The sequence below is a fragment of the Plasmodium knowlesi genome (assembly GCF_000006355.2).
Source record: "Plasmodium knowlesi strain H genome assembly, chromosome: 11".
NCBI classification, from domain to species: domain Eukaryota; phylum Apicomplexa; class Aconoidasida; order Haemosporida; family Plasmodiidae; genus Plasmodium; species Plasmodium knowlesi.
In genome coordinates this window covers 361,675-385,126 of record NC_011912.2, presented here as the reverse complement: position 1 = coordinate 385,126, position 23,452 = coordinate 361,675, and the positions used below count along the sequence as shown (strand labels likewise).

At 37.8% G+C, this 23,452-nt stretch overlaps 6 protein-coding genes across 6 annotated transcripts; 3 read left to right on the top strand and 3 right to left on the bottom strand.

Moving 5' to 3' along the window:
- Nucleotides 1-356: 356 nt before the first annotated feature.
- PKNH_1109400 (proliferating cell nuclear antigen 1, putative) lies at nucleotides 357-1,181 on the bottom strand (the record flags this gene model as incomplete). The annotated part of the gene is made up of 1 exon (XM_002261234.1): nucleotides 357-1,181. One exon carries the CDS (start codon nucleotides 1,179-1,181, stop codon nucleotides 357-359), a length of 825 nt encoding a protein of 274 aa, XP_002261270.1.
- A 3,696-nt stretch (nucleotides 1,182-4,877) lies between these two features.
- Nucleotides 4,878-5,477, top strand: PKNH_1109300 (uncharacterized protein; the record flags this gene model as incomplete). Its single annotated transcript, XM_002261233.1, has 1 exon — nucleotides 4,878-5,477. One exon carries the CDS (start codon nucleotides 4,878-4,880, stop codon nucleotides 5,475-5,477), a length of 600 nt encoding a protein of 199 aa, XP_002261269.1.
- Nucleotides 5,478-6,601: 1,124 nt separating this feature from the next.
- PKNH_1109200 (14-3-3 protein, putative) lies at nucleotides 6,602-8,633 on the bottom strand (the record flags this gene model as incomplete). Its single annotated transcript, XM_002261232.1, has 7 exons — nucleotides 6,602-6,693; nucleotides 6,803-6,876; nucleotides 7,147-7,240; nucleotides 7,365-7,557; nucleotides 7,720-7,923; nucleotides 8,333-8,403; nucleotides 8,540-8,633. 7 exons carry the CDS (start codon nucleotides 8,631-8,633, stop codon nucleotides 6,602-6,604), a joined length of 822 nt encoding a protein of 273 aa, XP_002261268.1.
- Nucleotides 8,634-10,527: 1,894 nt separating this feature from the next.
- On the bottom strand, nucleotides 10,528-11,979 carry PKNH_1109100 (RuvB-like helicase 3, putative; the record flags this gene model as incomplete). The annotated part of the gene is made up of 1 exon (XM_002261231.1): nucleotides 10,528-11,979. One exon carries the CDS (start codon nucleotides 11,977-11,979, stop codon nucleotides 10,528-10,530), a length of 1,452 nt encoding a protein of 483 aa, XP_002261267.1.
- Nucleotides 11,980-14,005: 2,026 nt separating this feature from the next.
- Nucleotides 14,006-14,596, top strand: PKNH_1109000 (transmembrane and coiled-coil domain-containing protein 1, putative; the record flags this gene model as incomplete). The annotated part of the gene is made up of 1 exon (XM_002261230.1): nucleotides 14,006-14,596. One exon carries the CDS (start codon nucleotides 14,006-14,008, stop codon nucleotides 14,594-14,596), a length of 591 nt encoding a protein of 196 aa, XP_002261266.1.
- Nucleotides 14,597-17,007: 2,411 nt separating this feature from the next.
- Nucleotides 17,008-23,040, top strand: PKNH_1108900 (calpain, putative; the record flags this gene model as incomplete). The annotated part of the gene is made up of 1 exon (XM_002261229.1): nucleotides 17,008-23,040. One exon carries the CDS (start codon nucleotides 17,008-17,010, stop codon nucleotides 23,038-23,040), a length of 6,033 nt encoding a protein of 2,010 aa, XP_002261265.1.
- Between the last annotated feature and the right edge of the window lie 412 nt (nucleotides 23,041-23,452).

The following is a 23,452-nucleotide window of genomic DNA, read 5'->3' as shown; positions in this document are numbered from 1 at the left end:
AAAAAAAAAAAAAAAAAAGGGGAGGATCATACTGGTTCTGGCTTAAAGTGGTGTAATTGGGAATCAAGTCCGCGTTTCTTATTCCGCTGTGTGCGTATGCTGGGGTTGTTAAAAGAGGTGATTTGGCTATATATATATAAGTTGTATGAATGGCCAAAGGTGCATATGCAGACGGCGTGTTGAGGTTCGATAGTATACGCACAGTGTAAGCGTGATGTAGTAACTACCAAGTGGATGTATCTAGTTTTGAAAAAGGGGAGGGATACAGCAAGGGGTAGTGCAACCGTGAAGATACTGAAGAGCGCCTCTTAAATATGACGCGGACGGATAGCAGGAGCACGAGGAGTAGAGGGCGGCTAATCCTTGTTATCCATTTCGTCGTCCATTTTAGGCGCCAAGAAAAATTTAACAAAGCCAACCTTCAAAGTGTCTGCGTCGGGAGAGGTGTCTTTTATTTCGTACTTAAATTCGATGGGTCTATTGTCACTTAAACCGAGGGTAACTACATCGCAGAGAATGGTTGACTTGGAAAACAGATTTAAGTATTTGATGGCAAAGGATTGTTTGATTTTTTTTCTAGACTTGATGGTAACACCGACATCATCTTCACTTGTTGATTCCCTTGGTTTTAACGCCACTTCTGCATCACCGACTAAACCTTTTGTTGTGAATTTTATAATATTAGAGTCGATTTCTATAAATACCGTGTCGGAAAATTCAGATAGGTTCCTAAAAATGTTCGTCAGTTCTTTGCTACTTAATTCTACCTCTGCATCAAAACCTTCCTCACAGTCTGGGATGTTAAGGGAGTCCAATTCGATGGACATTAATTTCAGAGAGAAGTTTGTAACCTTATCTTCTTTATTATTTTCGAAAACGAAGTTTAGATTATCTTCATCATCTTTGCTTGATATTACTACAGATTCGTTGGCTCCACATAATTTGAAAACTTTATTTAACGACGCAATATTAACCCCCAACACTCTTTCTCGATCACATCTGTAGTGAGAGAAACCCGAATCGAGCAAGTGCAGACTCACTAACGATACATGGTTCCCATCCAGTGCTTGCAGTTTTAATCCACTTTCGTCTGCGTCTACATTTGCGTCATTTACCAAATCCTTGATGCATTCAAATAGTTTCTTCAAAATAGAAGCATTATTCAGTTTGGCCTCTAACATTTTGTCGACCTGTCGGAGGATGGGTAGGGATATATGCACATGTGTGTGTGAGGGCGTGTGTCTGCTTTTGGCAGATTTCGATACACGGTCAGTCGGGGGCTATCCTTAAATATTCATCATTAATGTACAATCTCCGGTATGCACATGTGTAGCGGAAGAGATGACTCCTCTGCCAGGTTGGTACATATATATGTGGCGCCCTGCATTTCGTGGGTGTGGTACCTGTTATAAAATATATAGGGGTAAAAAAACTATGGATCGTTGCCCGTTATGTAGTAGCTTCTACGCGAGCCCTGTTATATGAGCACTTTGGTACCCTCGTCAATCTTCTTTTTCAGCAACCGGGCCTGTACTTGCTTGCCTCAAAAAGAACAGAGGTTCCTTATTAACTCCTTATGATACACCTCAATTGTTTTCCTTGGCTATATTTGTGCACAGGTACATACGCACAAATGAGCATTCGAACATACGAATATATAAATATATGAACGTATGAACATATATTTATGTGAGAATGCTAGTTCCCTTTAAACGTTGCGTGCGCTCTTATGAAAATGCCCAATTACACTTGTATACCTTATGTCACAAAAAAAAATAAAAAAAAATAGGAAGAAAGAAAAAGTACATATGTATGCTAAGAGGCATATAAAATGACAACGCGGGGCTTCTTAGGAAGTCGAAAGTGTAAAGAGATTAGGAAAAAAAGAAGAAAAAAAAATTAGAGAAAAAATGAACTCCGTGAGTGTTTATATATGTATAGCTATGCGTGGTGTATTCTTGTGTGACTGGCGATATTCTTATCTCTCTTTTTTTTTTTTTTTTTTTTTTTTTTCGAAGGAGAACATTGTCATATGGATTGCCTCCTTTTTCACTTATGGCAGGTGCGCGACACACGTGGCAGAAGCGTCAGTTTGGCCTTCCACTTTTCTAACAGTTTGCACACTCCCTCGGATGCGTGTCAAACAAACATATAGGCAGGGAAGAGGGAGCTCTTTCTATTTTGTTCGTGAAGAAATGTTTTGCATCTTTTGCTTGTTCGTTTCAAAAGTGTAAAATAAGGCGAGCCCCGAGGAAAAAAGTCAAATTACTTGGTGAGAAAGAATAAAAATAATTAAATAACAAATTTGAGGAGAGAAACCTTTTATGGTCTTCACGAAATGTGCTTCGCTTTGGTTTTGTTTGCTTTTTTTTTTTTTTTTTTTTTTACGTGTAAGCGTCCCGCAAAAAAAAAAAGGACTCTCTCTTGCGCGTACTGTAAACCACAAACTGAGTACGCGGAAAATACTTCGTTCGTAAGAGAAAAACGCTGACAATGAGGCATACGCGCGTAGGACATGTTACGTTCGCCTTCGTGGTTTTCTCTACCACAGGTTTTTATATCGCCAAGAACACGAACTTTCTTCCACTACAAAACGCTTTTGCCAGCCACCAGAAACGATCTGCACATGCTCTCTTCTCAGCATAGCTGTGCACATTCTGTATGTGCCATTTGGGGGGGGGCCACCAAAAGGGGAGAAAAATAAAGCAAAAGATATGGCTCCTCTCCCTTTGTCTTACGCAGCGTATAGCTAACGTTTAACGAATTTTTTTTTTTTTTTTTTCACCTTTCATATGAAGCGCCATCTCGGAGGACTGGCAAAATAAGTTCCTATTTTGCACTGCACATTTGTATCCTATTCTTATGTGTTTGGCTAAGGGGGAGAAATGTGGCTACAGAAAGACAAGCCCTTTGGAGGAGGACCATACCCGCAAGAGGGAAGCTGACTTGGAAAAAACGAAAGCGTACACTCAAAGCGAACGCTCATGTGTGCATATATGTTTTGACGCATGAGGCATGTGTGAAGCAGTTCCGCTTCGTTAGTCTGTTTGGCCGAGCATAGCGGGGGAAAAGGTTTCTGTACCTTTTGACCTGCTCATTAAAGTATCTTCCCGAATGAAACTCATAATTATTTTTTCTCCCCCTGAGGTGAACACCTACCGTTTGGGTGTACCAAAAGATGCAATACGAAAGAGTATATATGAACAAAACAAAATTTTCCTTCATTCGATGAGTGCACACGACTTCCCCCTCATGGGTATTACAGTTCTTTATTTAATTTATTATTTTTTTTTTTCTCTTGTATATCTTTTTTTAAGCTGCAAATATGCTTGTGCGTGTTTAGTTATGTTCCTCCGCTTGGCATACTTAAAAATTTAATGATGGGACTGTGGACATTGTGCAACAAATGGATAGGTTTACCTAAACGGATGTGGATAGCGATATGGTTATCCTTCGCTTAGGGGGTGGGAAAAAAAGGGTCTTCACGTACGTACAATAGTTTACACTAAATAGAGGAATATAACCTCGTTTATTTTGTGAAACACATGTAGACATTTCACAGCTTTATGTTTATACACACACATGGGTGTATGCTCTTATGAGTCGCTCAAATTGGACGTTTTGGTTTGTTCCACTGGTAGGGGAAAGACCGTATTTTCGTTTTATTCTTTTAAAAAAAAGGCGTATATTTATGGCACTGATTATGAGGAGGAGGCTGCCAACGCATATAAATTGTGTGTAAACAGGAGAGAGAAAAAAAAAAAAAAAAATGATAAAAAAATAAAATGATAAAATGATAAAAATCGTTACCCTGATGAATATACACGATCGCTGTTTTTGTTCATTTTGTTACTTTCCACGGGAGAAGGTGAATGTTCCGCTCGACTAAAATGAAAATTTTCCTCTTTCGACGTGTATAGACCAACCAATGGCATTACAAAATTTGTTTTTCCGCTTTATTCAGTGGAATTCTCTGCAGAGCGTTTAAGCGATGAATAAATGGTAAAGCTTCACACAGGCGACAAGGTGATCAGTGTGATACTTAAAGGAGTATTATATGTCTGCTCCTTTGGGCCCTTTCGAAGCGTTTGCCTGTTTGGCGCAATTTGTGGGATGTACAGTCAATCAATTAGCCAAGTGTAACTCTATTCGTAGACCAGTCCACATGTGCCTATGCTCCGGAAAAATATATACTATGCGTGGTATATGCGTAGTTACACGCGCGCGTGTTCCTTATGAACATATTTGCAAAGACTTCCACCCTCAGAGGGGGATTTTTTTTTCACTCATTTTTCTGCGTTGAAGTTGCTCTCGCGTAAACGATCAAAAAAAAAAAATAAATAAATAAAATAAAATAAAATAAAATAAACTGCAGCGAAGTATATCAAGTAACAAATGCCTACCTTGAGGCACACTTTCATCACACATCAACCCCTAATCTTTGCGCACCCCCGTGGTAACGCGATGAGCGAATTTATTCCGTAACTCACCAGAAATAAAAGTACCCACCAATGTAGCAATTGTGAGAACCATTTTCTTATGTTGCACTGAATGACACATTTTATGCGGAGGTAAAAAAAAAAAAAAAAAAAAAAAAAAAAAAAGTCGAAGCAGTGATTAAAATGAATGCGTGGTATATTAACACCCAAGTGTTCGCCATTCATTTACGCAAAACTGATAAAAAATAATCACACAGGGGAAGTATTCGGAAAAGGTACTCATCTCCCACCCCATTTGAGTTGCAAGTGATAATAACCCTCTTGAAGATTTTACGGCTAAACAAAACTGGATCACAGAGGCAAAGAAGAAGGAGAAAAAAAAAAGTCCAACTGAATGCACAACAACACAACTGTACGAAAATACCGCCACCTCTAACGATGGCATTGTCAAGGAGTAAAATAAGATTTTTATTCTCCAATGCTACGCTGCAGTCGTATTACCCCACGTCTGAAATGTTTAAAGCCCCCAAGGTTGGGAGCGCACCAAGAATATATAACGGTTTAGATCCCAGGAAAGTACATAACTACCCATGGACAAATATATTTAAAACAAGGACAATCAAAGAAACAGGGTATCAGTATGGAAATTGGGCAGGACCATCTATTCATTCGATGACAATGGATGAACTAGCCACCTTTTTTAGTAACAAGGATTGCTTAAAGCATTTTACATACTGGCAGCTACTTAAGGCTACTTATGGACAATTCCAATTTCTCTTCCTGTTTCTGGGATCATTGGTTGCTACAGTAACTCCCATATTTTTGTTCACCATGTATATACAGAAGTTTGAGCCATTAGAAGTTACCATGGACCCAGATGAGTATTACAAGAATTTCCATTGGCATTATTACGGTGGAGAAATAGACCACCACGCTTTTTCGCAGTACTTGGAAGCTAGAAGGGCTGTCAGGTATAGAAATGCCGATATCAACCCGGTCGAATGGATCCCCCCACAGTACAGGACGGAAGAGGAATGATCGTTGTCCAACGTAATTTCTTTGACCAACTGCAAATAAGCGTCAATTGTGGATCATTTTTTTTTCTATCTTTTATTTTATTTTATTTTTTTTTTTTTCCGTTTTCCAAGGGTTTTTTCTTTAATAAGTTATTCAACACGGTAGGTAATTTCACCCCTGCTGGATAGCTCACCATTTCATGTGCCCAATGCAAGCTTCACTGAGCACTTCATGTAGAGAGGCAGTTGTAAGGGTACACACATACCCATAAGACGTGACTGCACTAGGAATGCTTGCTCAGCTTCTTCCTCTTACAAACAACTTTTTTGTGTCGTATGCCCATTTAAAAAACGTTTAATATTTCACCAGCGAAGGTTCAAATTCTTCATGTTATATGTTGATATAAAAAAAAAGAGGGTGATAGATTTTCCATTCCCGAGTCCCTAACCATATTATGTAGTCTCAAATTATCTAATATATTTTTTCTATATATGTGGAGAAAAATGTCGTTACTAGAAACAGTTCTTGGGTGAATTAGAAGACAAGAATATCGTGCCATTCCGGTGAGGGGCACATATGACAGACAAGCATTTATGCACACACCTGTGTGCATACGCATTTATTTCCATGTATATATACGTACCCTTGCGAAGGCTGCAGCTGAGGGAAGCGTCTAGTTATTGGACCGGATGGATCCCACATGAACAACATGGAATAGCCTTCCGTGCGACCCCCAATTTTGCACTTCAAAAATTAGAAGAGAAAAAAGGAGCTTAATGTAAAATGTATCTAGTGAGTAACCCTTTTCGTCTTGGTTCGTAAAAATATTTGTGCTGTTTGGAGAAGTGGGTGCTTCTACTGAACATCTGGGTACACACTTTTTTGCATGGTTCCAAGTAACCACGGGGGTGGTTATGGAGGAGGGATGACAAAAGAACACGAAATAGGGCTCTTCAAAGGGTTATTCTTCCAAATGAACCATCTATCTGCGATAGTTCGAATTAGGTCAGGGCGGGAACGCTATTACATCCATTCAAGGCATGTGAACAAATGGAGGTGAAAAAGAGAGCCACATGCCAAGCGTGTTCTTCCTTAGAATAGTAATAAGGAACGCTCTCCACAACATCCTGCGTACTCCGAAATTCTTATGACTGAATGCTGTCCATAATGTCCTTGTACTTATCGAAGTTTTCTCCTTTTATTTCGAACAGATCATTCACATTTTTCCTGCCGCAAACTGTTAGGAAGATGAAAAGGGAGGGAGGAAAAGATTGTTGGCGAAAAGGAAAGCAAACAGGTGAAATTAGAAGAGAAGGAGAAAAAGGTTACTATAGTGAAAAACTTACGCTCACACCACTTATTTATGTTGTCCCTCAGTACGCCCAATATACCAATCGTTTTGGTGCACTCATCGTCGTTTCTAAGGTGGAGCAAAGGGAAATAACAAGTAGTATAATTTAAGCATCTCGCTACGACAAAAAAAAATTTAGTAGCGAATAGCGTTCTAGGCACTCATGTAGGCAAATATGGGCAGGTCTATATCTTGCATCTTTGTTGTACAAAATCCCTCTAAGTGAAATAAGCAGAGACGCATTTGTAGGAATAAAAGGGAAGCACAATTTTTCGAAGATCCTTTTTTTTTTTTTTTTTTTTCTTATTTTTATGGGGAAGCGCTTATTTTATGTATTACTCCAGGAGATGCATGTTTTGAATTGCATCTCTAAATGCCTGAGCAGCCATCTCAATGGAAATGTTTATGTCCGTGTGCATGTCTTTGTGGAGAACTATAAATGGGTTTGAAGAAAAAGCCGAATGATAAATTATATTAACGCAGTGGTTACTTATGCTCATGTATTCTGCTTCACACAGGTAAGTGCACCTTATGTGGATACTTGCGATGGGGCTAACCTGTTAAACTAACGAGCAGTTCTAAAATCTGCGGACTAGACGGAGGAATACTCATTCGATTCGCATAACCTAGGGCGTAAGAATACGACTGCATGCTTCTTTCTTGAGTCTTCTTCTTTTCTTCCCCTTCAAAAGTATCAGAGCAGTATCTCGTAATATCTCCAAGTAAATGCCAATAGAACATTAATATTTTCTGCAAATAGGGATGTCGAAATGGGGGTAGTTCCATGTGGCATATGCGAAGGAAAAAGCTATATTTATGATTATGCTTCTTTTTTTTTTTTTTTTTATTATTTCCAGACAGTATTATTTCTCCTCATTTGTATTGTTAAAAATGGTTGATGTAGGAGGGTACCTCGTTAGTCGTCATGGGAATGCATTTTGTTTTTATAATGTCATATGTGGTATTTTCTATGGACCTTATATCCTCATTTAACTTGTACTTTAATAGCTCAGCGCAATTTTTTTCTTGTTCACTTGTTTTCTCATTTGCTATGATATTTTCGAGTACGTTTTTTTCCTTTCTCCTAACGTTTAGCGCATTTTTGAAGGTGGATCCCTTAAAGGAAAAAAAAAAAAAATAATAATACATCACATTGCAGTGCATTATGTTAAAGCGTATGTGACTGTTCATTCATGGACATCGCTCTGGATAAGTTGCACTTTGGCTTATTTGTCTCTATTCCCGTTTTTTCTTTGGCGTAAGCACTTCTGGAATGGGCAACCAGAATTGTGCTAATAGCAGCAGTTAACTGCACATGGAGCGTTTTCATAGGTTGAGGCGTTTATTCATGTGATATATTTTTTTTTTTTCATGCCGCTCTAAATCATAACAGGAGGTGGAGAACACAACACAACGCTTAGGGAAGGGCGATTTATGATTTGTCACTTTCAATTTTATTAAAAGTGTAAACAGGTATAGAAAGTGTAGACACAAGATGCATACACACTGCTAAGCTCGTACTAACCATTAACACCGACTCGGAGTAATTTAAATTGTAATTTTCCACATTCGCAGCGCTTATCATGGAAACCATTTCTGCATTTGGCATGAGGGTGGGGAGTAAAAAAAAAGAAAAAGCTCTATCTAATTTGTTACACTTGTTTTGCATATGAACAAATATGTGTACTGCCCACTTTGTTATTTTAAAAAAAGAGCAATTCTACGGCTTAACCATCATAATATCCAATATGGTTTAATATTTTTAGGTAGTATATGAATTCTTCCTTATTGTTTAGCGAAACGTCGTTGTCAACAGGTGGCTTCATTTTGTCTGTTGCAGAAATGTTTGTCATTCGGTGGAAGGCATCGACTGTTGTTCTATTTTGCTTTATTTTGTTTTTCGTTTTCCCTGTGCGCATTTAGCTTGAGTTACAAATTCGCGCTCTTATATGAAGTGCGCCAAGGACAAAATGTTCCTCTGAACATTTCGAATGATGAACCTTAGGGGGTTAAAAAATTTAAGCATGAGGAAGAAACACTTACGAAAAGGATTACTAAAAAAGATGTATGTGCACATAGAAAGGGCAGAGGGATGTTGCGCTCTAATATGTATGACTCTATTTTTGAGCGAAACGCTTGTGTGCAAGGTTATGTGCAGATATGTGTACATATATGTATATGCATATACACGTATCTACTGGTATTATTATTGCTCCCTTTGCACAAATGAATTAAGATAACCTTTTTTGTGGACATTTAAGCAGAAAGCAGCCGCATTCTTTTTCGTTTACGTGTCCTCGGATAATCCTTTTACGTGTTTTCCTCTTTTAAGGAAATATCCATGTCAAGAGCCTTGAAAAAATTACAACTTTATTCCGGACAGGTCGAATGCTACAAAAAGGGCGTTGTGTGCAAATCTTGTTCAGAATTTTTTTTTTTTTTTTTTTTACATTTTTGTATGACCGGCAAGGTAAAAATGTGTTTTTTCGACGTGAAAATGGCTTCTTAGGCGGAGTTTTTTTTTTTTTTTTTTTTTTTTTTTTTTGCATTTTGTGTGTAGCTAGTTCTGTTGCGTTACATGACGCTATGCTATGTTTTGTTCTGTTATTTTATTGTTACTTCTTTTTTTGCCTCCCCAAGGGATTTTGAACAAAAGGTTGAGAATGGATCAAAGTGGAAAAAAGCTGAGTTGCAAGAAAATTCCCAAATGGGCGTACGGAGAGGTGAAGGAAAGGACGTTGTTCGGAATTTTTGGAGACTTATGCACATCAGTTTTGTTTTTCCTGTCTTTTTAATTACGATGACATATTCCTTTTCATTTCTGTAACATGTGAGTAGAAATGTGGGGAATTTAAATTTAAAATTGATTCATTTTTTTCTTTTTTTTTTTTTAAGGGCTTTGTTGTTCGGAAAATTGACATTTTTTCAGAAAAAGGAAAAGCGCCATCCGCCTTTCTTTATACTAGGCCTTGAGGTGGAAGAAAAGGTAAAAAATATCCATGGAAACGAGTTGGAAAAACTGTGCAGCTAGGTTGGGCTGATATTCGGCCAAGCATTGTTCACCTTTTCACCATTACAGAGGAGTACAATGCTTTGCGCTTTAATTTGATACGAGTTTATTTGATTTGGATTATTTTAATTCCTTTTATTTGCCACAGACCAGGCACGTTTTTAACTGGGTTAAATAATAACGTTTTGAAATGAACGCAAAAAAAATACTTAAAGAGGGGTGTTTATTTTGCGTTTTCTGTAAATATCGTAAAGACAAATATGGGTATGACCCCAAAGGGGTGAGGGACATACAACATTACTTGCGATGTGAATGAATTTTGCTCAATGTGGCAGAAAATATATATATATATATATATATATATATAGGCTAATTCATACTCAAAAAAAGGAAAAATACGAGCTGTAAAAAAAAAAAAAAAAAACTTACGTCGTATTGTTGACAAATTATTATGGGCATTATAATTGATGCATGCAGTTATGTTAACTGAAGCGCTCATTCGCACGTGTCACCATGCACAAAATGGGTATCAGACAAATGTGGAGCGTGGGCATTTTGCTCCTTTTCTACTTTTTTTTCATCCTGGTATTAGGGAAGTATGCACATGTCTGTGTGCAAATGTGGAGGAAGTTATTACCAATATGCCCACTTGACCGACACGCACATTTTCCCAAAGACAAAACAATTCGGGTATAAGTCTATATTTATGATTAAGAATCGGCGTTATCGTTGACCGACTTCTTCTCCTGTATTTCTCTCTTTTCGTCATAGGAGTCCTCTGGGTTAATTCCCTCGTCCTCTTTGGGCAACTCAGAAAACATGAATTCATTTTGGTATTCAATTAAGTATTGTGTGCTCCTTTTGACGTCAATAAATAGGTTGTAAACCCTTCTGACATCCTGGACAGTAACTTCCGTGGCTTTCCTTTTTTTCGAAACTAAATTAGCCAAAGTGATGAGGTGCAGTGCGTATCTTAGGGATGACTCGGACGCAATTTTGCACAACAGCTCCTTGGCATATTGATCAATTTCGACGTCTTCCTCTTCAGCTCTTTGTTCTAAAATTTTCATTATATCTTGATGCTTATACGGGTACGTAGGTATAATAAGAGTTCTATCTAACAGATCGAGGGGAATTCCATGGGGCGCTTTATAGTCCGTTCCCCTAATGTGTGTAATTCCTCTATTTGTTGCCATAATAACAATGGGAGATTGCTCACTTTCGAGGGCCCTATTCAAGTAGGAAAAACATTCGATATCTAACATATGTACTTCGTCAATAAATAAAACACCTGGTACAATTTCCGCCTTTTCATCTTCTTGCCATTCGTTAATTTTCATGTCGATATGCTCTCTAATTTCGTTCTTAATTTCTCCAGTATCTCCTGAGAATAAAGCTAGAAATCCTTGTGTCCTGCTATTTATGGCGTCAATATCATGTAGAGTAACTGTGTGGACTACTTCCTTCCTTTTTTGTAATTCTCCTTCAGGACATTGAACAAAATTTGTGTTTGGATCCATAGCATCGTAGTCTTTGGATCGAGCAAAAGATTTCCCAATTTTTGTAATTTTGCCTGTGCCTTTATCAATACAGATAACATCGCCTGCTGTAATATTTTCCTTCTGTAATGCCTCAATCATTTTATTTCCCAAATCGTATAGAGTCTCCATTTCGGTTGTTTTAAGAATCATTTTGCCTACCTTTTTGTTGATATTGTTTATATCTTTATCGTTAAATTTTTCTATTTCAATTTCTACGACTTCTCCTTCGATAACTTCCGATTCTTCTTTAACCCTAACACCAATGGATCTTCTAAAGGCTTGCGTTAATGCCTCAGTTTTGCTCATTTCTAGAGAATATACTTCTGATCCTGATATATGCGTAAAGGGTGTATCCTCCCCTAGGGCTTTTGCAATACCCATAGCGATAGCTGTTTTGCCTGTCCCTGGTTGCCCTGCTAATAGAATTGCTCTGCCACTAATTCTTCCTTCTTTGATCATGCGCAAAACTATTCCTGCGGCTTTCCGTGCGCTCATTTGTCCTATCATGCCCTCTGAACAGTACCGGGCGTCCAGACAGTCGTTTAGCCCTAGGCCCCTAATGTGGGAGTGGGCTCCAATCCTCTCAATTTTCTGAATGTCCTTCACTTCTTCAAGCTTCATCTTGGCGCTCGCTTGGGGAGTTCCGTCTACAAGTGGGTAGTGGTGGTTCAAATGCGCACACTGAATGTGTACACATATATGCATGCACATGCATATATATATGTATTACATATTTTGTTCGCTCCTTTCAACCCTCGGCCACTAAGAAGTACGCCTAGAAAATGCAAAATTTGCAGCTCCTTTCTTCAGACGCGAAGGAATCTTCTAAGGTACGATGATTCGAAGGTATTCATCACCAAGGATACATATGGTTGCTCAAAATTTTCACAGATAATTAAAAATAGCGCGTCTATGGTATGCTTACGAAAATGTCCTTTTTACGAGATGTGTTCTCCTTATTAAGGTTATCCCAGTTATGTATTTTCTTAACTTCCACGGGTTTATTTCACTTTAAGAGGAACTTGCCTTCCTTTGGGGGGGTATGTTCTGTGTTCACTTTGTTGTGTAAAATGGGTGGTGGTGATGGAAATTACCCTCCTATTTTTTAAATAAAGGGCGTACTTTTTTTTTTTTTTTTTTTTTTTAATTTTTATGTATTTTCCCGAGTTTGTTTCGACTAGGCGTACGTTTTAAGCGTGCTTGTGCGCCTAAGCCTGTACATGTATGCCTATTTTTGTACGTTATGAATAAAACACCATCGTCACGGTTAGTATTTTTCCCTCCTCGGAATGGATATATTCATATGAGCGCTTTTTTTTTTCAAAAGTTGCATTCAATTCTGCTTTTTTTTTTTTTTTTTTTCTCTTTTAGGAGAACGTTCCATGTGGAGATCGGTTCGTGCGCTTTTTTCTTTTCTCCTTCACCGCGTCACAATTTAGCAAAAAAATTCAGCGCTATTGGGTATAAGTGATATGGATAAGGAGAGGTTTTTTTTTTTTTTTTTTTTTTTTTTTTTTAATTTGGAAATAACTTTAACGCGTGGATATTACGATACATGGCTTGCAATTCTTATTACATAGTGCTAACCACACTTATCTTAATTTTCTTTTCCCCTCTTCCTTGGTCGCATCTCCTTTTTGGTGGAATAAAAAAAGGTTTCCCTATGCATAAATGGTTCAATGATGTTTTCAGTTTGAAAAAATAGGATTTCTCGTTTTTTTATAAAATTCAGAGAGTGACAATTTTTTATGTTGATAAATTTATAACCAGCACCATAGTGTCATTTGTCATATCGTCCTTTTGTTTTTTATTTCCCGTTATCCCCGCGGGAGAGCGTAATGTAATAAACGTAGCACTCCGGCGATACGGAATGGTGAGCCATGTACCTACGTGTAAATGCTCCATCATCCATACTCACCATATTCTGGCACAGAGCTCCTGCAAGCGGCTGCTTCTCTTCTATGAGAATGTTGGGCGTGTGCAAGAATTGCCATCCACTGCTATATAGCTGAAGTGACCCGAACACACATATGGGATGCTCAAAGGAGAAGAGGGAAAAGCGGAACAGCGTATGAAGGAATTATCTCCAAACACGCCTGTGCGTATATATACACACATATCTGTACATGTGTATGTGCCCATTTGTGGAACTTCTTGAGAACCGCCAAAGTTGGAAGTCGGAACGTGTAAACAAAGGAAGACGAGCATATTCAAATTAAAACATATTAGCAAATTTTTTTTAATTAAAGAGGCATAAACATCACGGCGCGGAAGTAATAATATGCAATGTAAATTAGAGTCTAACGCAGAATTGTTGTGAAGTAATTTGCGCGTTTGTAGCAGTTTGCTTGGAGGACCATCTCGCCGTTGATCCACCCACCCCTGTAGCTTTTTCATTTTTACCATTTTTTGTGTTGCATATTGGAAAAAAAAAAAAAAAAAATTGAAAAGGTATCACTCTTTTGTACTGTATTTCGTTTGGCAAAGCGAAAGAAGAAAGAGTTATCCATTTTCGCAGCCGTGGTTTAAGCAAAGTTACGCACTTTTTTTTTTTAGTGTGTAATATTTTTTCACAATTCGTTCGCGGCAAGTAGACTATTTTCCCGCGTGGAACATACATGTGCAAAGTTTTTTTCAAAGGAAGAAGATGGATGATGTTGTGAGGAAGACCGATATTTTCATCATCATCGGAATTGCGATTGCGTGTGGAGTTTTTTGCGAATTTTTAAGTTGGATATTCGTTTACAGAAATGAGAAGTTTATTAAGTTAAACGAAGAATTGAAAATATTGTATGAGAAAGTTCAGAAGGAGAAGGAAGATGGATTGCTAAGCAAAATCGATGGGAATAGCAACAACAATAACAATAAAAAAAAAGGGAAAAAAAATGTAACAACGGAAGAAATATATATTGAGAAAACCAAAACAATGGCAACGCTCAAGACAAAGTCGAATGTAATAACGGGATTAATTTTTATGTCCATGATGCCGTTGCTTTTTAGCTTATTTGAAGGACTCACAATTGCCATTTTGCCATTTAAGCCAATTTTCCCCTTTACCTTACTAACGCACACGGGGTTACAAGGGAAAAACTTGTACCATTGCTCATCGACCTTTATTTATACCCTAACGTTGATGCTCACTAGACAGAACATTCAGAAGTACTTTGGATACGCACCACCATCGGGAATGTTTGGAGATTTTAAGATGCCGGACGAACAGGCTGATATATGGAAATAGTTGCAACAACTGGACTGGAAGAAAAATATGTGTGAACCGCATAATTTTTTTTTTTTTTTTTTTTTTCTTTTTTGGACATACGTTATTTTTATTTGTTCATTTGATTTTTCGGGGGGGTGTAGTTCGCACATAGCTATCTGCGCATGTGCGCATAGCATTTTTTACTTACACCCACAATAGTGTGGAAATTATTTGTCATCTTTTACCGTGCATATTTTTGCGTGGACTTCTTTTGACGTTGTGTTTTTGTTTAGTGGCGCGACTTCCCAAAGGGAACTCTTTTTTTAGTTAATGGCCTGCCACAATTCTTTTAGGAGAGTTTTTTTTTTTTTTTTTTTTTTGTCCATGTGAGTCATTTTGGCAATGAATGAGAATTTCCAAAGAGGTGATTAGGTAAATGGGGCTAACAATTTTGAATTCGATCTATCCACTGTACAACGTACTTTTGATGTATTCATATGCAACAGGGGTGGAAAATTCTCCAGGTCCACAAGTTAAATCATGCACAATTAAAGCGTATACTGTGTGGGTGATTTTTTTTTTTTTTTTTTTTTTTTAAATTCTATATACGGTCAATATTATATTACTACTCGTAATTCTGCAAGAAGTTAATTTTTAAAAGGGGATACATGGTGAGGTACATCCCTGGTACTGATAAGATGTTCCTAAAATACGTTTTATGATCACAAGTGAGAAGGTGCAGTAGGTAAAATCTACTACATTACATTGGGCATGTGTTAGGAACGAAAGGTTCTTGAGTGCGCGGTAACTTTGCGGGGTGCGTTTTTTCAGTTTTTTAACGTCCCCGCTTGTGCCGCGTAAGTTTGCTGTATTTTTTTTTTTTGCCGTACTTTTTTGGTGCGATATTTTGTTGCACCATTTTGCCGTACTTTTATTGCGCCCCTTTTTAGGAGGTTACTTGTTTTCTTTTTTTTTTTTTTTGTTCTTTTCCCCTTGATCTAGATAAAAGGGACACGGGGGCAAAGGTGTGAAAGGATACGATTTTACGACAGTGTTGGGTACGTAGATATGAAAGTGGAAATGTAGATACGTAGGCATATCCCCCCAGTGATAGTCCAAATAAGCGAAGGTTCACAGAAACAGGCGTTTGCCCCGCAACGATTGTTCTAACTTTTTTAAAAATTTACACCGTGCTGCGTGGTAATATATTTATGTATTTTGTATTTTCCTTGTCCATCGAGTATTTTTTTATTCCGTGTTGGTCAAACGGATCTTTCCATTTTAATAACATGGTCGTAATTTTGATTTGTGCAATTGTTCCACTTTATGCTACGTTTACACTGCGTAAACACTGTTCTCTGTTTACTGTTGCTTTTTTTTACTTTTTTTTTTTTTCTTTTTTTTTTTTCTTTTTCTTTTGCACGTTTTTTGCCACTCACCACTTTGCCGCTTTACCACTCAACCACTCCTGCTTCAATTAAAAAAATAATTTAAATCTTCATTGGCAGTTTAATTCACAACTTTTGCACGTTACATGTATATCCTTTTAGTGGTAATTTTTTTTTTTTTTTTTTTTTTTTCCAGAAATTCTCAATTTTTGTAGTATTGCTTACCATCTTTTTTAACGTTTTTACATTTTTCTTCTTATTCCCATTTGTGAAGAATGAACAGTATTTTGTATGATGTGAAAAACTTGTTTGATTAAAAATTTGAAGGAAAACAATTTGTGTCATTTGGTCACCACTTCGTTTTTCCATAATTTTTTTTTTTTTTTTCCTCATTCCACTTTTGTGATGTTAATTATAATGTAGCATTCTGCTAGACTATGTGCTTAACCACACTCATAGGCGTATATTCAAGTGGGTAATGTACGCACCTGAGTATGCACGTAAGTATGTACATAAATAATAACATTCACGTAAAATACGTTTGCCTATGTATATGCTTTTTTTTTTCTTTTTTGCGCACAAAATTAGGCAAAAATAAACCTGTACAAAAAGGCAAGTGCCTTTTACCCCACATGGTTTATGCTAATTTGAAAGGCAGGTGAATTAAGAAAAAAAAAAAAAAAAAAAAAAAAAAAAAGGCCTTCAAATGTACATCCCTGGTAATTGTGCTATGTTTGCCCATATACCTTTAACGGAAAGTGCAAGTGTACACAAACGTTTTTATTTGCATGTACTGTATGGATATACATAAACGTGCCATTGGAAAATTAAATTCGTTCCACAGCTGTCCATAGAGAGACTGTAGCCGAGGCTATTCTGTTCTCAATGTCCATTCGTGCGTGTTTTTTTGTGTGCACTTTTCTGCTTCCACTTTTTCTTTCTTTTCCCGATAAACTCTCTACCAAAAGGGTCTGGGGGATACGTATCGCACGGGAAAGCGCTTTCAAAGGAAACCATTCCATCTGATTGCACAGTTCAAATGATAAAATTCTATATAATGATATGGGGTGTAGATGTAGTAAGGTGAAAAATGGAAGAAGGAAAGAAGAAATTCAGGAAGACACAGTCAACAGCGACGTTAACAACGATGTGTTGAAGATATATAGGAGTGAGAAGGGAAGGTCCAATCAGTATAGGAGTGAGAAGGGGGATTGTTCTAAAGATAGACGGAACAATGTGTCCAGTAATACATCCGCTAAAAGGTGGGTCAGCAATAGTGATCCTGAGAATGAAGAAATAGACTGCCCCTATGTCATCCCGTGTGATGGTAGTAAGGACGGTTTCCCCTCAATGGGATACATTTCTAGAGAAAGGAGAAAAAACAAACGGGGGGAAGAAGGAACGGGGCACGAAAGGAAGAATGAACAAGACAGTATATCGTCCAAAGGGGCCAAAGTAAAGCAGGAGGCAGGTAACAAAGTCGAAGGTAAGGAAATCGAAGGGATTAAGAACAATGTTGATAATAACTCCTTTACGGGAATCATAGAAACGATGAACAGCACACTCATAAAGAGGGAATCCACAGCTCGAGGCAGAAAAGAAAAGGGAGAATCGCCATCCCATATGGAGAAGAAAAACCTGTTTAGAAAAAAAAAAATTAAATTTTTGTATAAAACGAGCAAGGGTAAAATATGCACCAACGGAGGGAAGAAGCAAGATCCATCTGTTCCTCCAAATGAATCCATCATCACACATCGCATGAAAAAAAAAACAAAGGAAATTTACAACTGCTTGGGTAGCAAGAAAAAAGAAGAATTGCTAGTGAGAGCCATCAGAAAGAATAAAGAACAGCTCTTGTACTATCACGATTTTAGAAGTATGATTTTGAGAAAAAATACTTTCTTGCATATTTATGAATTTTACAAATTTAATTCAAATGTATTTAATTTGTTTTCCCTAATGCCTAGCCACATCGCCGAGAATGTACATGCGTCCAAAATTTTGTTCGAAAGTTCCTTAATAGGGAATTACATAATATTGCCATGGATTGAGAACGATCCAGATATAAAGAATAATTCGTATATCAAACATGTGAAACATATTTCGGAGAAGAAAATGAATATGGAGAAGGATGGCACAGAGGACCCTTGTGACAGGGAGGTAAACTTTTGCGGGTTATTTAATCACAATCATGACCATAAGGAGAGCGATGGAAACGGCGAAAATGGGGAGAACGCCTTCAATAATCGAAACGACAATGTCTATGCGGACGAATACGCGCAGAGATGTAATTCACCCCACGATAAGCACACGTCAAAAAATACTACTAGACGTGTTTTAAAGAAAAAACAACCATTGTTCAATGGAAATACAGAGAGGGACAAGGAGAAAAAGTACGTTAGTAACAGAAACCTCAGCATGGACAACTTATTTAAGTTGCACCTTAGAAAGACCTCTACTGCGCGTGTTAAAAGGAAGAAATGTATGAAAGAAGTTGTTAGTATGCAAAAAGAGGGAGCAAAAAAGGGTGCCTTTGATGAGAATAACGTGCAAAATAAAAAAGTCGCCACGAATAAGGAAAAGTTCAAAAAAACTGAGGATCCTGATGAAGGAAAGAGATCATCCTTAGAAGGTAGGGAAAGGAAAAAGGACCAAACGAATAGGCAGAATGGTGTAACCGTTCAAACGGAAAATCACACGACAGACCGCCTTATAAATAGGGTTGTAAAGGAGAAAGTACAGAAGGGTCAGGGAGAAGGACCCATTCGAAATAATATCAATGGCAAGGAAAATGAACAGACGGATAAAAGAAAGAGGAATCATAATAGTGCGTTCAGTGCCCCAATAGCAAGCAAGAATAAAGATCATGTGGAATCTATAGGACATAGAAAAAAGGAAGAAAAGAAAAAAAACGAAAAAAAAAAAAATACATATGAGGAGGAGAAGAAGAAGAAGAAAAAAAGGGGAGATAGTTCCACACATGTGAAGAGGGGGAAAAAGGAAGAAGCCGGTCTGCAGTCCGCTCTGTCAAATAACGTGATGGTAACGATGAATGAAAAGAACATCGAATCGAGAGTAGACGTGGACAAAGAAAAGAAGAGGAAGAAAAAAAAAACGGATGGAATGAAATGCAAGAAAACAGTTAGAATTAACATGACGGAAAATCAAGTGAACGGAATAAATTGTCATGTGGGAATGAAAGAAGACAAGGGAGAAGTACACCACAGGAGTAGCAATAATAATAGACAACACAACGATGGAGGACACATCATCAGGAGAGAAGACCAAGAGGATTACATCGCACATGGAAAGGTTGGAACCACAAATTGCAACACAAAAGTGATGAAACGAGTTAAAAGAGAAGTAGAATGTCATAAAATGGTGTATCAAGACGTAACTCCAGGAAATAAGGAGCAAAGTAGTAAAGATGAGAGGGGCCTGCAGATGGAGAATCGAAAATTAAAGTACCAAATGTGCATCGGCAAGAACACAAAAAATGAAAAAGTTGAAGGCGAAAGAAAAAAACATATGATTAGCAACAAATTAGAAAAGAGAGGATATCTAAGAGAAGAGAAAACTGCGCAAGAAATTTGCGAACATAAATATGGACTAAATGAAAGTTCGATAAAGAAAAATTATGTAATGTGCAAAAAATGTTACAAAAAAAGATGCATATATCATTACATCAATTGTTTTAAGCTCTACGGATGGGTAAATTACAAATGGACAGATCCTGATGGCTATTTAGAACTAAGTGTAAGACAAAAAAAAAAGTTCGATTCTTGGAAAAGGCTCTCAGAATTATATAACAACCCCATTGTTATGTCAACAGATTTATATAATAGTTGTATAAGACAAGGATTTGTAGCAGATTGTTCCTTTTTATCTTCTTTAACTGTTTTGATTGAATATGAGAGAAAGCACAAAGTCCCCGTTCTCTCAAATATCATTTCTCCTTGTACATCAAATTATGCACATGTGAATAAGAATTGGCCAGTTTTTAACCCATGTGGAATGTATATTTGTAGATTACACTGTAATGGAATTCAGAGAAAAATTATCATTGATGATTATGTACCTGTGAAGACGAATAATTCTTTGCTAGTAGCTTATTCCAATAATCAGAAGGAGCTTTGGGTTACTTTGCTTGAAAAAGCCTTCGTGAAATTGATGGGTGGTTCCTACTCTATGTATGGATCCAACCCCGGCTCCGATTTGTATTACCTAACTGGCTGGATCCCCGTGACAATTTCGTTGAAGTCGAAGATAAGTAGCTCTCCTCCGTCCTTGGACCGTTTAACGGCTCACACCGCGGTCAATGAGGTATGTTCATCTGCTTTGGATGCTTCTTATGGATCCGCCATGGGGATGCACTCTCCAAGGAAGAAGTCCAAATTGGGGTTCACTGTTGTACGGGATGGGAAGCGGAAGAAAGCTTATGCACATGAAAAAAGTTTGAAAAAGGGGGAGAGAAAAAATGTGATAAATCGGAAAAAGAGCCCTTACCAGTATGTTCAAAGCGACAAAAATGGAACGACACCATGTTCAGGTGGACAATTGTACACGAAAAGGGGAAGAAGGCACCAGCCATATGACTTCCTTGTTGGAGTCAATTTATGCATCCATCGATTGGGCACAAGTAGGAACTGGCACCCAGCGCGTGCTGATTGGTCAAAGTATGAAAAGTTGAAGATGTATTGGACTCTGCGCCATTTGTATGCAACGGAGGAAAGATGGAAAGGGAAGGAAAAGCCGCGCAAGGCAAAGATAGGACCCAAATGTACTGTTAAAAAGGTAAACAATGCCGATGGAACGGCAACCAAGGAGACAGAGAAAAAAAGAACCTCTATGGACGGAAATCCACTTTGTGTCATCTTCCCGAAAATGAAGAAAATCCCACACTGTGTAAGAAACGGAAACGATGTAAAGGATATATTGAATGAAGTTATGACAGATCGCGAAGTTAAAATGAGACATACGCATCAATTTCTGTGCGAAGCAGTGAGTAACATGGACCTGTCTTCCTATGTGTGCGGGTCCATTGATCAGTACAGTTATTTAAATCAGAAAGGGGAAAGCTCCGTTTTGGTAGATGAGGAGTATGAAGAATATGATGAGAAGTGGGACATCATATGGAATAATATTTACGAAGGAATAAAAAAAGGAAAATGTGTTGTTTGTTTAGGTACCCTAGAATTAAAGGACGCCGCACCGTCAGGGTTGGACTATCCAGAAGGGGTTTCCCTCTCAACTGGAATTGTAACGAGACACGCCTACTCTATTTTAAACATTGAAACGTATAACGGGGATAAACTGCTCTATATAAAGAACCCATGGGGATGCATCCGTTGGAAAGGGAAGTATTCTCATCATGACGAAGCAACTTGGACAAAGGAAGTGCAGAAGAAGTTAAATTATTCTCTTGAGAAAGCTAAAGGGAAAGACGATGGTTGTTTTTGGATTCCATGGAAAGATGTAGTGAAATATTTTTCGCACATATATATTTGTTGGAATAGTGTTATCTTTCCATATCAGTTTGAAATTCACACAAAATGGGAAAACAGCACGTACTTGAGTAGCTCCATTTTGCAAGACGACACTCACCTCGTTGCTTACAACCCTCAGTTTGCTCTACATGTAAATGTGAAGAAACAAGATCTGTCCGAAGATGGTTTACGCTATATAGGAAAAAAACCGATAGAAATATGGATTCTTCTATCCAAGCATGTGAGGGAGAGAAAAGTAGACGCTTCACAGAAGTATCTAGCGCTCCATATCCATTCAGGAAAGGATAGAATTGTTTGTCCTTTATTTCCTATTAAGCAAGGAATATACTCCAATGGGGAATGTACCTTCACCAAATTGGTAATCGGAGGTGAAGATGAATGTATAAATAACTACCTTATGAAGAAGAGCTCATCCAGAAAGGACCCTTGTGATACCTTCCAGAGTGGTCACCCAAATAATGTGACAGGAGGAAACATACAAAACAGCAATGATAACGGAAACATGAACGGGAACGCATCAGGAGAGGGTCAGCAAGAAATTTTAAGGATCGTCGATTTTGTCTTAATAGTTTCACAATACTCACAGAAAGAAGAATTTAATTTCACGTTAAAGGTATTTAGTCATACGCATTTATCCATATATGAGTTACCACCAATGCTACCAGAGAATTACGATTCTCTATATTTCAAAGGACAGTGGACAAGTAAATGTGCAGGAGGGTGTTCGAACAATTTGTGGTCATACTTTAGAAATCCTCACATACGTTTTTATGTGCCCGAAGATTGCACATTTTTTATTTTCCTTGAATGCTCACAAGAACATTCAGTTAATTTGAGAATATTCAAAGGGATGACATCATCCCCGAGGAGTTTAAAGAAAGGAGAAATTATATCGAGTGGAGCATACAAAGCTGGATGTTGCTATATTGAATGTAAACTAGAGAGTGGGATTTATTGCCTGATTCCATCTTTATATAGAGCCAACGTTACAGGAGATTATCAAATATGTATTCATTACCCTAAGCAGAAAGAGAAACCAGTCCTCCATTTTATTCCGTACTCATATATCGTTCCTCCACTTTCCTTTTTTAAATACCAATTAGTACATTTATACTCTTTAAAAAATTATTCTATCATTTTGTTCCACTCCACATGTGTCACGCTGCTCTCTCTTAGAATTACCTTCTTTGAACATATGAAAATTAAGGGCATTCCATTTGTTAATATTTACAAGCTTGTCGGTAGTACAGATTCATATGCGAACGATTTGGAGACTGGAAATGTCATGAAGAATAATTTATTTAACTCCTACATTTCGCATAATAGATATGTATACAAGATTGTTCAGAAGTGCAATATCCATGGTGGACCAGGGTATGACATACTCCCCCTTTCTACTTGTGCATACGATTACTACATCAAATTTAACTCTGTATTGATTCCGTTGGTGCAGGTGGAGAATGAGCATACTTCCTACTTACTTCTCATCACCACCAATATAAAGGAGGATATTCTTTACAACCATGAGGTGCACTTTGTGTCAGAGAAGCAGCTCTCAGTGGATTCATGTTACCCTGTGCAGGCTTAGGATTTTAGCGCTGTGCCTTCGTGGTGGTAAAAGTGGAGGTGAAAATTTTCCTTCCAGAGAGGCCAATTTATCGACTCCTCCTCATTTGCGCAGAAGGTGCCTGAGTTATACCGTAGTTAAGAAAAAAACGATGTAATTGTAGAGAGAACGACACAAATTGGAATTTTCCAAAGGAGATGGGGGAATTTTAATACGAGTGCTTTGTTACATTTTTGGTGGAGACCAGGGTGCATCTCCAGGGAGTTGCGAAATTTGCGTACTCAAGTAAATAATTTAAGTAATTTTGCGATCCCCGCTTTCCGACTGTGCAGTGCCCACCATTCAGCGGATCTGAGTTACATCACCGCCGCTGTGGGTTCTGTTGTATTTGTATAAGTTTGCCAATGCATAGATTTACATGGATTCTGTCCAT